The 15,039-nt window shown below is 52.0% G+C and overlaps 1 protein-coding gene and 1 long non-coding RNA gene across 6 annotated transcripts; both read right to left on the bottom strand.

Annotated features, from left to right (window-relative positions):
• Positions 1 to 364: 364 nt before the first annotated feature.
• LOC119137558 lies at positions 365 to 628 on the bottom strand. The gene is made up of 2 exons (XR_005100944.1): positions 586 to 628; positions 365 to 503 (listed from the first exon to the last, which is right to left on the bottom strand). It is a non-coding gene; the product is annotated as an uncharacterized LOC119137558 (long non-coding RNA).
• A 96-nt stretch (positions 629 to 724) lies between these two features.
• LOC119137518 (disco-interacting protein 2 homolog C-like) lies at positions 725 to 14,399 on the bottom strand. Of its 5 annotated transcripts, none has more exons than XM_037276883.1 (37): positions 14,136 to 14,399; positions 9,852 to 9,923; positions 9,291 to 9,378; positions 9,106 to 9,225; positions 8,716 to 8,982; positions 8,151 to 8,294; positions 7,887 to 8,006; positions 7,587 to 7,775; positions 7,411 to 7,502; positions 7,150 to 7,260; positions 6,945 to 7,068; positions 6,732 to 6,841; positions 6,326 to 6,428; positions 6,198 to 6,262; positions 5,952 to 6,045; positions 5,756 to 5,875; positions 5,573 to 5,687; positions 5,291 to 5,430; positions 5,066 to 5,202; positions 4,780 to 4,988; positions 4,597 to 4,711; positions 4,331 to 4,532; positions 4,158 to 4,258; positions 4,008 to 4,088; positions 3,798 to 3,921; positions 3,554 to 3,675; positions 3,368 to 3,479; positions 3,192 to 3,301; positions 2,989 to 3,119; positions 2,752 to 2,920; positions 2,515 to 2,685; positions 2,372 to 2,433; positions 2,252 to 2,309; positions 1,991 to 2,065; positions 1,731 to 1,905; positions 1,536 to 1,659; positions 725 to 1,275 (listed from the first exon to the last, which is right to left on the bottom strand). In XM_037276883.1, exons 3-37 carry the CDS (start codon positions 9,307 to 9,309, stop codon positions 1,137 to 1,139), a joined length of 4,350 nt encoding a protein of 1,449 aa, XP_037132778.1. In that variant the 5' UTR covers positions 9,310 to 9,378; positions 9,852 to 9,923; positions 14,136 to 14,399; the 3' UTR covers positions 725 to 1,136. The 5 variants fall into 5 exon arrangements, with proteins under 5 accessions (XP_037132778.1, XP_037132776.1, XP_037132774.1 ...); XM_037276881.1 differs by having other exon boundaries at positions 725 to 1,280; positions 14,136 to 14,398; XM_037276879.1 differs by having other exon boundaries at positions 725 to 1,280; positions 4,158 to 4,532.
• Between the last annotated feature and the right edge of the window lie 640 nt (positions 14,400 to 15,039).

The raw sequence follows: 15,039 nt of genomic DNA, 5'->3' as shown, positions 1-15,039 counted from the left end.
TCATACAACAAAAATAACATTTGTTGACAATCCCAAAATAAGGGCATTAAAAAAAAAAGGTCAAACAAACAACACTTGAGCAAAGTGCTCACCCCTTCCACAGTCACCCACAAAAATATCTTTGCATAAAAGTATAAACATTGGTATTAAACATTTGGTTTTGCCAAATGTTTTTTTGCATAGGGAGTGGGAAAAAATTCAGAATCAAATCTTTCCACCATCAGACTGCAAAAGTTCTTTCTGATTCTCAAAGATGTCTGTCAGCTGAATGCAAAGGCAAAATAAATTAAATCACTTTTTTGTACATAATTACACATATAAAACTAAAAGTAGTTGGGATTTCACCGAGAAAGGACTCGTATCAAAAAGATAAGAAAATGTCATTTATTTGGTGTGCATTTACAAACAAACTGAAAGGGCAAAACGTTTCGAACTTGCACGACTGCCCGCGTTGTGGCCGCTCTGAACCCATCATGACTATATCTAGGTCAGTGGTTCTTAACCTGGGTTCGATCGAACCCTAGGGGTTCAGTGAGTCGGTCTCAGGGGTTCGGCAGAGCCTCCACTGGGGAGGTCCGAACACACCTGATCTATCATGTAAATTTGTGATGACGCATATCTGAACTGGTCTCGCAAAAGGCAACAGAAGTCTCACTGATTTGCAGGTGTGTAATTTGTTGTGAGTTCATGCATTGTGTTGGTTTTGTTCTTTGAACAAGGTGATGTTCATGCACGGCTCATTTTGTGCACCACTAAAAGACATCTATGTCGTGAATTTGAAAAAAATAATTTTATTTTTCACTAAAGAGGCGTTCGGTGGATGCGCATATGAAACTGGCGGGGTTCCGTACCTCCAACAAGGTTAAGAAACACTGACCTAGGTCTTCTGGTGTTCCTCGGCCAGATGGTGCTTTGTTCTCCCTGAGCCCACAAGAAGGCGCTTTGCTTTGTTTGGGAAGCGGAGAAGGCCCCCAGGAATCTTTGCAGAGAGGAGGACATCTGCCTGCCTTTAAGGACGCCTTGGTGGCTACATGTTGTAGGCTACGTAGACGGGGTCCAGCTGGTCGGCCAGGAATCCGTCGCGCAGGTGCATGCGTTGCTTTTCGCCCCGCGAGTTGATGGGGACCACGCCCACGTCAGCGACCACCACCACGCCTACGATCAGGTAGTGCTCCTCCAGGACGGCGTTGGTCACCAGCGGCACCAGGTCCAGCGCCTCCTGCTCCGACGCTGCCAGCTCCACCACCGCCACCAGCAGGTTGCTCCACGTGAACACTGCGCTGGTAAAAACAATAGGACAGGCAAAAATGGACTTAAGTTGGATTTCTTTGGTCCCCACTAAGTCAAAAAAAAAGGCAAAAAAACTATGATTCAATTAGAAAATTCAATCTTTTTAACCATCACCTTGGCAATATAAAGTCTTGTTTTTCGTAATTTGAGTCGATAAAAGTTAAATGTTTTTGAAAGAAGAAAACGTCATCTCATGGAAAAAAACCATCAAATTTCAGAAGAATAAACCCGAATTTGCTGCTGACCACTGTGCGATGCTCTTGTGCGTCCTGACGACGGAGGTCTCGATGTCGACGGGATGGTAGCGCATGCCCCGCAGCTCCATGGCCTCCTCCAAGGCGCCCACCACGTAGAGTGCGTCGTGGCGCTCTGTGGGAGGGTAGCTCAACCGTCATGTGTTTTTGGAAGTGGCCCAAAAGACGACCGCTGGCACCACTGACCTCCGTTGGCGTCGGTCAGTTGCGTCCTGCGCAGGAAGCCCAAGTAACCCGTCCGCGACCACTGGCTGTGCGTGTCTCCGAAGCTCAGTCTGGACGCAAAGTGATCGGACGGCGGCGCCTCGTCCCCGTACACGCTCATGTAGCCGCTTGCGTTGTGGCTGCTCTGAACCCAAATCTAAAGAAAACAACCAGAGTCGCCGCAGCATAAATCTCCTCTCCCCGTTTCTATTCAGCAAATGACGACGGAATCAAAAAAGGACCTCGCCCAGGTGAGACTCTCCCATGGGTCCTTTGGTCTCCGGATTGGCGATGATAATGCGAACGCCAGGAAGGATCTGAGAGCCAGCAAGGAATGCAAAATATCATTGGCACAAAACGGCGGCGCAAAAAGTTCACGGCTTAGGAGCACAAAAATATTCATGGCATGGGAGCCCAAAAATGTTCACGGCTTGTGTCGCAATTTTCAAATATTGAACAACGATGACAAAAGGAAGAAAAGGCCCGGTGCCGGTCCCACTCACCTTGCCAGACTCCATCAAGGGCAAGCTGTGAGGCGATCCCTTCTCGACCAGTCGCACCCTGGAGCACCGCAAAGCAAGCATTGTTAGCGCCTGCGCGTTAGCCTCGAGCTGTTAGCGTACCTGTCGTGACGCAGCGCCCTCATGTCCACGAAGACGGTGGTCGGGTCGGGACCGGACGTTCCCTGAGGAGACGTTACATTTATTTCTTTTTCCTGTTCACCTGGTTGTTTGTTTTCATGAGCCAGAATTGACCTCAAACTCACCTGAAGGCAGACAGCCATGTTGACCCGGCATCCGAAGGCGGTGCTGACGGCTCGGGACTGAAGGCCGAGGTCCTTGAAGAGCTTGGAGAAGGACCGCGTCAGCGAGGTCCGAGGCCGCTCCTCAGCCACCACCACGCAGGTCCTCACGCGGGACAAGTCCACGCCGCGACTCTGTCAAAAGTGGGTGCGGTGTCAGCAGGGGCGGCGCCTGCGGGGGTGGCCTTTGCCATGGCTTACCTTGAGCGCGTCCGTCTGCATAGCGAGCCCTCTGGTGCTGGTGTCCACCACGCCGTACGAGCAGAATGTGTCTCGCACCTTGTGCTGGCTGACGGCCCAAAGCCACAAGGAGGCGTTGCTCTCCAGCTCGCACGGCGGGATCAGGATGGAGCGGTGGCCCGAGTACACGCTGCAACGTCAGCGCACCACACGTCAGCGCGCCATGACCGACAAAGACATTTGCTTTGCTTCACCCACCTGCAGAGGCACCAGAGGACTAAGCCCAGGCCGCAGTACGGGTCCAGGCAGATGGCCACCTCTCTGGACGGGTACAGCTCGCACTGCAGCTTGATGGAGCGGCACAGGGCGCTGGTGGCCGCGTGAGACATCTGAACACACGTGTGCGTGCATGCGTGCGTGTTAGGGCCGCGCAAATCTTGTGCAACTTGTCATGTGTGTACCTTGACTCCAGCGAGCATGCCGGTGGTGGACACGCTGAAGTCCAGGTACGCCAGCGTGTCGGAGTTGGAGGGTTTGTACAGTAGAGGAGCTTTCTTCTTTGGTAAATCATCTAAGCACACATAAAGCGTCATGAAGTTACTCTCCCATCCAAGCGCAGATATGCGTCAGCGTGTACCTGTGTCCAGGATGGGCGGCCACGTGCGGGAGTCCACGGCAGCCGAGGCCTCCTTGGACCTGAGCAGCTTGGAGATGACCTGAGTGGTCAGCACGCACACCGAACAACTCACCTGCAACACGATATACACAATTCACGTGGAGCGCTTACCTTGAAAATGTATTTTGCGTTCTGTGTGCCGTTTACCTCGACGATCATCTTGACGGTGGGCAGCGTGGTGGCGACGTCGCGGGGGTGAGGCGGGCGTACGGTGACGGGCACGCAGCCGGCATACAAGCAGCCGTAAAATGACACGATCAGCTCCATGCCTGGAGATAGATGCACGCGGTCGTCAAGCTGTAACTGGCTACTTGCCGGAAAGCGTCATCATAAAGCGTCTCCGGAAACGCAAACACACTCAAGCTCCAACGCGGCCGTTTGGTGGCATCACCTGGAGGGTAGAGCAGCGCCACGTGATCTCCGTCCCGAAGGTGGCTGCGTTCGGCCAGCATGGCCGCCACCTTCTCGGCCTTCTTGTGGAGCTGTGAGCACGTCACTGAGCTGGCCGTCGCCCCCTGGGGGAGGTCGCGTGCAAGTCCTATCGGGTGATTCCCTTTGTGCGCGCGTGTGCGCGCTTGGGTGTGCGTGTGTACTCACTCACCCGTGAGTTGAGCAGCGTGTAGAGCACATGTTCCGGTGTGCTCTGTGCTCGCCACTGTAACACCTCAGACAGGAACAGGAACTGAAACGTATTGGAGGATGTAGCCGTCTGCCTCGCGCACGCATGCACACACACATTGTGTCAACCCACCTGGTGACTGTCCTCGGCCTGAGTCAGGTCTCTCCCGCTGGCCTGAGCGATCCTCTTCCCGGACACCAGATTCCCCAGCATCACCGACGCGGGGCCGATTTCTGCCAAGAGCCAGAAGATCCTCAGGCCACGTGACGCCCGACCGAGTGTGCGCACGTGTGTGCGTCTCCCACCTGGTTGTTTCTGTCGTGGTTTGGGCAGGTTGGTGACGCAGGTGTGCGGGCACATGAGGACGTTGGAGGGGTGCAGCGCCCCCTCCAGGAAGAGCTGCTTGGTTTCGCACAGGTGGATGCCCCCTAGAGGACTCTTGGGGAGCGTGTTGGGCGAGACCAGAACTAGGCAGTACACACCCACCCGGTGGATCCCGTCGATCGCCTTCAAAGGGCAACCGCCGCCTTTAGGTACAGCTGCGCGTGCATACGTGTGCACGCGGGTGTACCTGCAGCACGCGGCTCATCCATTGGAAGCTGTCCTCCTCGGTGGAGTCGGGCCGCTGCTCAGCGACCACCACGATCCTCTCATCGTGCAGGACCTCGATGGAGAACACGGCTATCCTGTCGCACGCACGCAGACGCAACTTTGAAGGTGTTCGAAGCTGACATTTGACTCAAGGGCTGCTCACCGGCCCCTGTAGACAAACTTCATGGGCTCCACGGCAAGCGCCGTGGCCACGATGTCGTCGGCGTTGTGGTGGCGCCCGCCTACTGCCAACAGACCATCGATCTTGCCCGCCACGTACACCAGACCCGACGCAGCCACGAAGCCCAGCAGTCCCGTCCTGGTGAAGGGAGAATCGTCGACGACAGTGCCAGCGCTGGTGACAGGGACCACCTGCAGACAATTTAGGAACCATCCGGTTCCACCTCCCAAAAACAGGCAAAGACCAAGCAAAGAGGTCCTTTTCCAACCTCAAAGGTGTTCTTGGTCCTTCCACTGAGGCCGTAGTAGGACGAGCCCGTGGCCACCGTGCGCACGCACAACTCGCCCACCTCGTCGCTTTTACATAGCTGGGGGACGCCGTCCATCTTCACCGCGCACATCACAGCTGTGGATATTAACACGCTGAGCAAAACCTCCTCTCCCACACTTTGGCCAAACTCAAATTGTGTGTGTGTGTGTGCGTGCACAGTCACCTCCAGGCATGACTCTTCCGACATCCTGCACAGCGAGCACGGCGAGCTTGTCGTCCGAGTCGAGTCTGATGACTCCGTGGCTGAGACTGTACATGGACAAAACGCCGCGAGGGGGCGTCTCGCTTGTATCCTTGGCGGGCCTGCGCACAAAAGTCGTCACCCAATCAGAAGGCGACACGTTCCCGCCGACTGTTCCAGCTGCAGCTCTCGTTGTGTTTCGTAAAATGTTTTTCGGAAAGCATTTGGGAGGGAAATGTCCCCAAAATTTGCATGAATGCGGACCTCCTGATGGCCACGGAGAGCGCCTCGGGCGAGCCGGCGCAGGGACAAATGATGCCCGACTTCAAGCCTTTGGTGCAGAAGACGTTGAGGAAGGCGTCACATGACGAGACGGACCCTAGGAGAGAGGACGGCAGAGTGAGCGCTCGAGTTCGGAGGTACGCTTTGCACGTGTTGCACGCTTACAGGGGTTGGCGCCGTCGGCGACCAGCAGCATTCTGAGCGAGGCCAAGTTGATGTCGCGCTGATCGCGATGCGCCACCAGAGCCCAGTGCATGTCGCGCGACTTGACGCACGCCACCTTGGCTGAACCACACGCACCACTTTCAGGGAAAATGGCGACGGGGTGCCGCTTTCGCCCGCCCCGCCTGCCGTTGTTTACCTTTGAACTGACACACTTTCTGGATCCACGCGAGCGGGTTGACCTTCATCAGGGCATACGGGATGCTCACCACGTGCAGCATATTCATCACGCTCTAACACGTACACACACATGTGGGCGTTTACGACGCCTTTTGTCGGGGGGGAAAAGAGGACTTGCTCCAATGGCTGGCATCGACATTGAGCCGGGTTGAGCAGACCTTTGCTAGCCATTGCATGTGTGCGGCTGTTTGTGCATATTTCTCACAGTGAGGACGGCATGCCAAAGTCCGACATCCTTCTTGAAGTCCAGAACGTTAACGATGGTCTCGGCTGCACACAAAAAACATGTGAGCGCCACCTAAAGGAGGATGACGAGGATGATGATGACGTCACCTTCGGTGTAGGCGCAGGCCTGCGTGAGGGCCCGACAATGAGTCAACATGGCGGCACGTGACACCGTCACACCCAGGACGCCGCCATCTTTGCACGTCTTGTACTGACACACACACACAGAATTATTTTGAAGTTTATATTCTATCAATATTTTACATGGATCTAAAGTGAAATGCCATTAATCCATTCCAGAATCATGACAAATAGGTAAATAAGTCTAAAAACATCATGCAAAGCAACTTTTGTTTTCAGGATTTGTCCGTTGCAAAAGTCTGACCAGAAGTAAACGGGAAGCGGCGATCCAGAAATTACGAGACTCCGATTCTGAAACCTGATTATTATTTGGACTCTTAATACAAAAGTGAAGTACTCGTTCACCATCCCTCAATGACTCCCCTCCCTTCACCTCAATGTATGCCGTGTCGGGTCCGGGGTCCCTGATGCGGGGTAACCAGTCTCTAGGTGTCTTGGACAAGTGATTGGATTCCGTCACGATCCACAGCAGCTTGGGCCAGCCTGAGCATGCGAATCAACACACGTCGTTGCCCATGTTTGTTTTGCGCTTGAGTTGAGCATGTGCAGGTGAGGCGCGCAACCGCCTGTCATGTCTTTTTAGGACCTTTAAAGTGCAGAATGTCGCCAGTGGGACTCTTGGGAAGTCCTTTGTGGCAGAGGTCGCTGGTGAGAGCCACGCTGATGCCGCAGCTGCCCAAAAGGAAGCCAATCTGCTGACCGCCCGCGTCCTGATGGGAGAAAGCAAAAGGGGACGGCCGCGTTAGCGCGCCGCCTGCTGTCAACCACGCTACCCGACACGCCAGACTGGCCTTCCGTGTGAGAGGCACTTCGACAGGCACGGGCACCACGTCGGCCAGCAGGCAGCCGTAGAAGGCCGTCATGAATGAGCCGGGGTCGTTGTTGGGGAACACCAGCGCCACCTGTGGGAAAATGGGATTGTGCTTATTTGGAACCTCAAAGCATTTTTAACACAGATTTCATTTCTACCACCCCCAAAATCCAGAATGAAAAGATGGCAGATGGCACAGATGTCAAGTATGAGCATGGCTTTTGCCGAAACGTGGACTGACTCTGTCTCCGGCTCTGACGAGAGGTTCCTGTTTGGTTCCCAGCTTGTGCGACAGGTTGTAGGCCACCTTCACACTCCTGGACCAAAGTTTACCTGCAAACACGACGCAGCACGGCCAAAAAAGAAAAGCTCAGTGAGTGTTGAACGGGACCGCAAGACGATGTGGGCATTCCCCACCGTAGGTGAGCTGGCAGAACGGCTTCCCGTTGGCGTCCACGCTGGTGAGGCAGGGGGACTTGGGGGAGACGGAGGCCCACCGCTGCAGGGCGGCCTCCAGGCAGGGCGACTCGGCACCCAGTTCCTCCCCCTGGGCCGGCTCCGTCTGGGCCCCCTCCGCTTTGGGCAGGTCGGGGTCCGGTTGCTGCGCTGTTGGCATCAAAGGATGGCAAAATGCCCAGGTTTGGACATATACATTTGTTTTTCTGCCCAAGATGAGAAACGGCATTCGGCCGGTTGACTCTTGGGAAAGCGCTTTACCCTCCAGCAGCTCCTCAAAGTCGTCCACAAAGAACTCCCGAAGCGGCGGTCTCTTGGGTCTCTTCAGCGTGTTGACCAGCTGCTGAATCTTGGCTGAAACTCTGCTGCTGACCGGAACACCTGCCACAAACAAGAAACAGCATCCATTTAGAAGTCTCACGTTTTTTTATTCTTCACCTTTGGCAAGGTGGTTCACAAAAGTCTTTTGTGTGGCATGTCTGAATGATTTTTATTTAGATCTTTTCTCCAATTTGCACGGCTCACCGTCTCCAGTCTCCATCAGCTCAGCGTTGCCGTATTTGCACGTTTGTCTGTGGCCGCCGCCAGACTTTTTCTCCCCTTGGATCTCGTCGGCGGTGGCGGCATTGTTGGTGGAACTCGTCACGTCCGGAGGGGCAGAGGGCATCTCTAGCAAAAGGGGGGACAAATGGTAGTGTAGTGTTAAAAAGTCACGGTTGAAGGCCCAAACTATTGGGACACTTGGCTGGGCAAGTGAAGGATATGTAGTCAAAAAGTTGACGGAAGAGTAGAACTCCAGCGACCTACATCACACGTTGGCACTTTTTCTTCGACTTGCCCATGTGTCACTTTCAAATCTCAACTTCTGGCCTTCATCTAATTTGGGGTCAGGTCCAGACGTTCCGACATCCACGTAAATTTCAAATATCAAGTGGATACATACGGGTGGTTCTCCGGTCCACGAGTGTGTCACGACAGCCCCAAGATAAAAACCCAGTCGAACTGATAATATGCTTGACATCAAACCTTCCTGCTCAGACCTTTGCTGAGCATCAGTTTTTGATCCACCTGGACTTCATCTGTCATCTACCGGGCTTGCGGTGCTGCTGGTGCGGCGCAGCCGGTGTGCAGAGACACAGACCGTGCTGGGCCAGACCTTTGGCTTGGCGCCCGCGGCCCGTCACCCCCACTGCTGGCGGACGAGGAAGAGGAGGTGGTGGACGAGTCGGCATCGGGGCGGACGAGCGGCGCGCAGCGACAACGCGCCCCGCCACGGCTGCGTTGCCTCCCCTTCGTCCTGCTCTTGCACGCCCGTGGTCCTCCTCAGAGTCCTCCCCCTCGGAACCCGAGGACGTATCTGCGTGGCACAAAGACGAAGCTTTGGAAACGGATGCGTGGTCGCGATCCTGTCCGCGTTAACATGCGAGGTCCGATCGTCAGCGGCTCGAAATGTGCCGAATTGTCGCAAATGTGTTGGTACCTGGCGGCGTATAGGCGGAGTTGCGCGCCACCAGGGAGCGTCGCTTGGACGGCATGGGCACGGCCATCTTCCTCTGGCCGTGCTTGGCCAAGGCCGCCTGCACTGCCTCGCTGTGGACGTCTGAGCACACACGACGACGCCGTTGGCCCGACTGACAATGGATCCAGATTAGAAATTGAATTCACCTGAGCGGGTTAGCGTCATCCCGGGAACCCGACAAGCGTCGGCGGCGTGACGCCAAGGACGGTCTCCTCTCCTGCGCCGCAGCTGCAGAGTAGACACGACAGCACAACTTGGAACAGACCGATTTATCGGCCCATATCAATGACGTTCAACCCTGCCCCAAATGAAAATGGGCCTTTTTTTGCCGACTTACACACATTTGACAACAAAGATGTGTAAAAGAGTCAAACGTTTGACCTGAAATCATATCATTGTTGTTCAAAGCGTTAAGGGACCCAAAAATAAGTGATTTTATTCCGTAACTATTTTTTAAATGAAGCGGCCGATCAACTGATTATTTGAGTGGTATTGTGACAAATTTCAGAATGGGACCAAGATTTTGATGGTGAGTTGCAGGCCAAACACAATTTTCAATTCCTTGTCTTTTCATAGCAAACTTGAACTGGGCGAAGCTTGAAGCTAGCACGCTTGGACCTCTTTGGAGCTTGGCCTCAACTGTGCTCACGAGTTTCCTCGTGTGTTTCATATGTTGGAATGAGTTGAAAGCGAGTCAAAGTGCTTGCCTGGAATTTGTGGTAAAAAGGCTCCAATCAGTTGACATCGTTTCTTCTCGTAACCTTTCTGCGTGATGTCACCTGGCAAAAGAAGAACGCAAACAAGACTTTGTTCATCTTCAGCTGCTGTTTTATTTTCAATATGGACAAAGTGTGCGTCTTGTTTGGACAGTTGTCTTCTTTGACACAAGTGTCCACGAGATGGCGCTGCCCTCAGAAAGTTTAGGACTTTTTCCAGCCACACCAGCCGCATGACCATATAGAGTCGGCTGCCAGACTGCAGGGAGTCGTGGCAAAGCTCACAAGAGAATCCAGAAGGAACGGACGCGTGACCATGTGGGAAAAAAAAGAGCAAGATGAAGAAGACCAGGAGGAGGCCCAGCGTTGTCTTCCTCCCTCCATCCAGCCGCTGGGATGGAAACAGTTAAATTTCTTGTTTGCACGCCGATGGGAATCCCAGTACGGAAGGTCAGGGATAGACGGTCATTTAAAAAAAAAAAAAAAAAGGAGGTTCAAAAATATTTAAAAAAAAAAAAGCAACGGCTCACCCTTTTAGGAGCAGGAAAACCAGTTTGTCATTCCCTTCCTGGAAAAACGTGCAAGCTCCTGAAGTGCAAAGACTGGTTTGTTTTTTTGTTCAACACATCCGCAGTGGCTGGCGATGAGTCGTTTTGCGGTTGGATCGACGCTCGCGTTAGCTTGGTAGCATTAGCCGCGAGGGCCAAAAACAGACACGTGCAAGATGGCCACTCAATGTTGACCTTTTTGTGCCATATGAAGGGTGAAAGAGATTCTGTTGATCGTGCAGCAAAACACGCACGCTCAGCGCTATTTTGCATCATTTGTAGAAATAAGTCCAACATTGAAAGAATAAGTCAAAGAACAAACACCCCCAGCATGAATATTCACCTTTGGAGTTCTCGCCGATAGCAAGGACCGATCGTCCTTCGAGCTCTTGTCATTTTTGCTCCTTGATGACGAGCAAGAGGAGGAAGAGGGGGCTGAAAGAGGAGGCGGACCTGGCGTACTCTGCTTTCGTGACATGCACCACATGAGTACAATGCCACTCCGTCTGTCCATGTGTGAGATCTTGCCTGTTTCCAAAGTGGACTTGTCCTGAGGGGATTTCTCCCCTCAAGTCCCAAAATAGACGTTGAGAGCTAAATTGCGTTTAGGCTGGGGATTCAATTTTTTTTTTCCATTCACTTCATGTCATCAATGTGATGCTAAAGTGCAGCCGGCGAGCTCGCTAGCCAGCGGGTTTCCTAAAACTAAATGAAGCAAGAAACCACCCACACCCATGGGGATGTCACGACGTACACATGCAAAGATTTCTAAATACAAACATGAAAACAAAGAAGGAGGTGAAGGTGTGTTGATAGATTGACTGTCATGCCACCCTGTCGTTCATATTTTGGCTAACGGGGTAGCTTGGACTCGCCAGGGTAGACCGTGCACGACCGGACCAAACAATAATGCCACAGACACCCGATTGAGGAAAACCGTCACATGAGATCAATGTGACACCATCGCACTTCTATTCATAGCAACGTGCACGTGTGTGTGTGTCGGTGTGTGTGTGTGCGTTTGTGTGTGTCAGCGTGTCAGCTGGGAGAGGCTTCAGTGCAAGCGTGTTAAGCAGGAAGGAGGCAAGCTTCAGAGGGAAAAAAAACAACAAGAAAAGAAAGCAAAGCAGAAAAGGTAGCCAAGTTGCCAGCGCACGTGAGCAAAGCTACGAGGGTGCTCACTGCTGATTAGCGCCGTATTTCTGACAACTCAGCAAAAGCGCAAACAAAGACAAAAGAGCAACAGTGCTCATGGAAACGTCTCCGCTCATGCAACTTCTTCCTTGATGACATCATAAGCCCCACAAAGGCTCAAACGCGAAGTTGACATAGCGTGGATCTGATTGGATGTGATGATGTCATAACATGCTGACCTGGCTCGCAGCTCAGTGGATGAACCCGCGTGTGCGCTCCCACCTATGCAGGACTGCACACACGCACACGCACACACCATGTCGTGCATGCGTGCGCATAATAAGCATACTTAGAGATGTCGTTTGCAGACTTTTATTCCATTTGATTTTATCTGAGAGTTTGGAAAAAGTTCAACTTGTGAAAAAGACACCTTTGGGATTGTGTGCGTGTGTGTGTCTGTGGAGTTGAAAGTGACATACAATGGCTACTGTGTGTGTTGTCAAAGATACCAGCACACACTCTCGCTCTCACACACACACACACACACACACACACACACACACACACACACACACACACACACACACCACACACACACACACACACACACACACACACACACACCACACACACACACACACACACACACACAACACACACACACACACAACACACACACACACACACACACACACACACACACACACGTTGGCGGCGCCTGAAGCAAGGCATCTGTCGCTGGTTGTCAGTGAGCACATTCCAGCTTGACAACACACACACACACACACACACACACACAGTTGCCATAGAGAGAAAGCAGTCGTCTCCGTATGAAAGCGTGTGCGTCCAATCAAGCGTCCTTTGTTGCTAATCAAACAGCGGCAGCAGGCCGAGAGGCGCTCATGCGGCTGACGGCAAACATACAAACTTCACTTTGCGACGTGCGGATGCGCGTGCGCTAACTTTAGCATGTGATAGCCTCAAGGAAGCAGAGCTCAAGTGTGACATGATTGGTCGCCCAACTTGTGAAAATGTTTCACTTAATTCGTCCTTTTCTCACTCATCACACACACACGCACACGCACACGCACACGCACACACACACACACACACACCTTCACCTCCTTATTTGTTTTCATGTTTGTATTTATAAATCTTTGTATGTGTACGTCGTGACATCCCAAAACTGTTCTCATCCAGCATGTGACTTGTTTTTCTGCCGACTTCCATCAGCCGCGGGGAACGTCGAGCCGTTAAATATGAAAATAACGACGAGGACAGCAAGACAAGATGAGGCGCCGCAAATTAATAACAAAGAGCGCATTGATTGCAAAAGTCAGGCGGCCTTCTCGCTTGGCCACCAGCTTGCGGCAAAGCCCGCCATGCTCATCTGCTGTCCACACTGGACGTTGACGCGGCCCGCTAAGCAAAGATGAGCAGAAGGCTTGGAAAACGGGACGCCATCCCGCCGACTTCTCGGCCCAGGTCGGATGACTCGGCACTTTGTGGCAAGAGGCGGAGATTCGCTCAAGCGAAGCCATTCAAGAGGACCCAAGACACAAAAAGCCCACTCGAGCGAGCCTAACTGGCGCTCGGCTCGGCAGCGGGTCCGTCAAAACAAACCTCAAACAAACATACTAACAAAACCAGATCCCCCAACCCCCCACCCCACCCGCACTCCCACACACACCCTCCCATGGTACCTGCGCTCCAAAGATGACATCAGCTCCCGTTAGCACGAAGATATCGCGAAGCCTTTGGGCACTTTGGCCGCCATGAGGTGCGGCTACGTTCATTTGGAGTTCAACTTCAGCCGGACTTGAAGTTGCATTGGGGGTCAACAGTGCACTTTTTCAGTTCTTTTGAGACTTTGCAAGTGAAAATCCTTGGGCTGGCTTCGGGCTACCAAAAATGGACTGACTCGCTACTTGGGTGACTTTGACCTAATTTTCAGCCCATTTTGGGGGTCATATTGACCCCTGCAGGTAGAGGGGACACTTTTTAGTCTCTGTCCTAACATGAAGACTCACTCCCCCCTTGGTTCACATCATGAATCTATAAGAGAAGATTTGTGTAAAACTGGCAGCTGTTAGACACAACGAATGTAGACCCGATTCCATGCCCCACAATCACAACAAGCCAAACGCAGAACCACTCAAAAATATTGTTGAATGATTATTTAATTGTTGACAACCCCCCCACACACACACACTTAACCATTTAATGTACGTAACTTTAGTATGCAAAACCGATCACCATAAAACCCCCAAAATAAACTCGATATGTTGGTATCAAAGTCAATGATAGAGTAAGGCGCAAAACATTTGAAGGCGTCTTTGAGGAGCAAATGTTGGCTGTTGTTGTTTTGAATCGCTGTGCTGTGCTGACAGTAAATCGGTTTAATTGCGGTTGGACACTTCATAAAACACACACACTCACACACAAACACACGCACGCACGCAAACTTGCAACTTCTCCCCGCTTCAACTTCGGGCCAGTCCGCCAGACACTTCAGAACCCAGCAAAGAGCCAACGAGCAGAGCAGAGCCGAGCCAGGGAAGGCCGAGCGGAACCAGCAAACGATGCCCCTCACCTTCGGATAACTCCAACTCCAGCTCGGCCAGTTTGGCCCGAATTTCCACGGGTATCGGCACCAGCGGGTCCCTGTCCGCCATTCCGCCGTCGTCAGGCGCCTTCACTCTCCTTTATTTGGCGCGTCGTCTTTTTCCTCTTGCTTCTTCGACAAATCCTCTCGAAAAGATAAAAAAAAAAAAAAAAAAGTCAGAGCCTCGCCGTCCGTCAGTCGATGCGGATTTGTTCCGAGGCGTCAATTCGCGCACATGTGGGCCTGCTGCTTCCGGTAATGTGTCTGTCAAATATATTGGAGCGTTAAAGACAGCAGTTGGACAATCAATGCTTTAATTTTGAAAGAAAGCTCCTACATTTTCCGGGTTTATCTCCTACTCACCGGTTTGGTTTACACTTCAAAATCACGCATTTTCTGCCTAAAAATACGTTATTGTGCATGTAGCTACTTCACCAGCCTTAGTTACACCAAAGGCCTAAAATATTACAAAAACATTTTTGTCAAAGTAATAAAGCCTTGTTTGAACGTTTCAAAAGTCAATGAACCAGACGCTGAGAAACGTTTTGTTCAGTCTCAGGCGCCATCTACTGGCTGGCTGGCTGCCTGGAAGGCGAAACTAAAGACGCCATACTATATGTATATTGGTGTGGCCAAGAGTTTCGCCCGCGGCCCATCCTGCTTCTACATTTGCGAGAGTTCTGGAGATATTTGCGGCGTCAATTCTGTCGTTCTTCCTTACAATTTGTGTATTTGAAAGTATTATATTACACTGCATTAAATTATTGTTTCATTGATTTTTACATGACATTCGTCTTTATGAAATTGGCCAATCATGTAATGTATCGTACACAAATTCACTTACTGATTAATTAAAAATATTGTTTTCCCAAAGAAAATATAAATATATTTA

The sequence above is a fragment of the Syngnathus acus genome, chromosome 17 (assembly GCF_901709675.1).
Source record: "Syngnathus acus chromosome 17, fSynAcu1.2, whole genome shotgun sequence".
Classification (NCBI taxonomy): Eukaryota; Metazoa; Chordata; class Actinopteri; order Syngnathiformes; family Syngnathidae; genus Syngnathus; species Syngnathus acus.
This window is presented reverse-complemented; position numbering and strand designations above follow the sequence as displayed.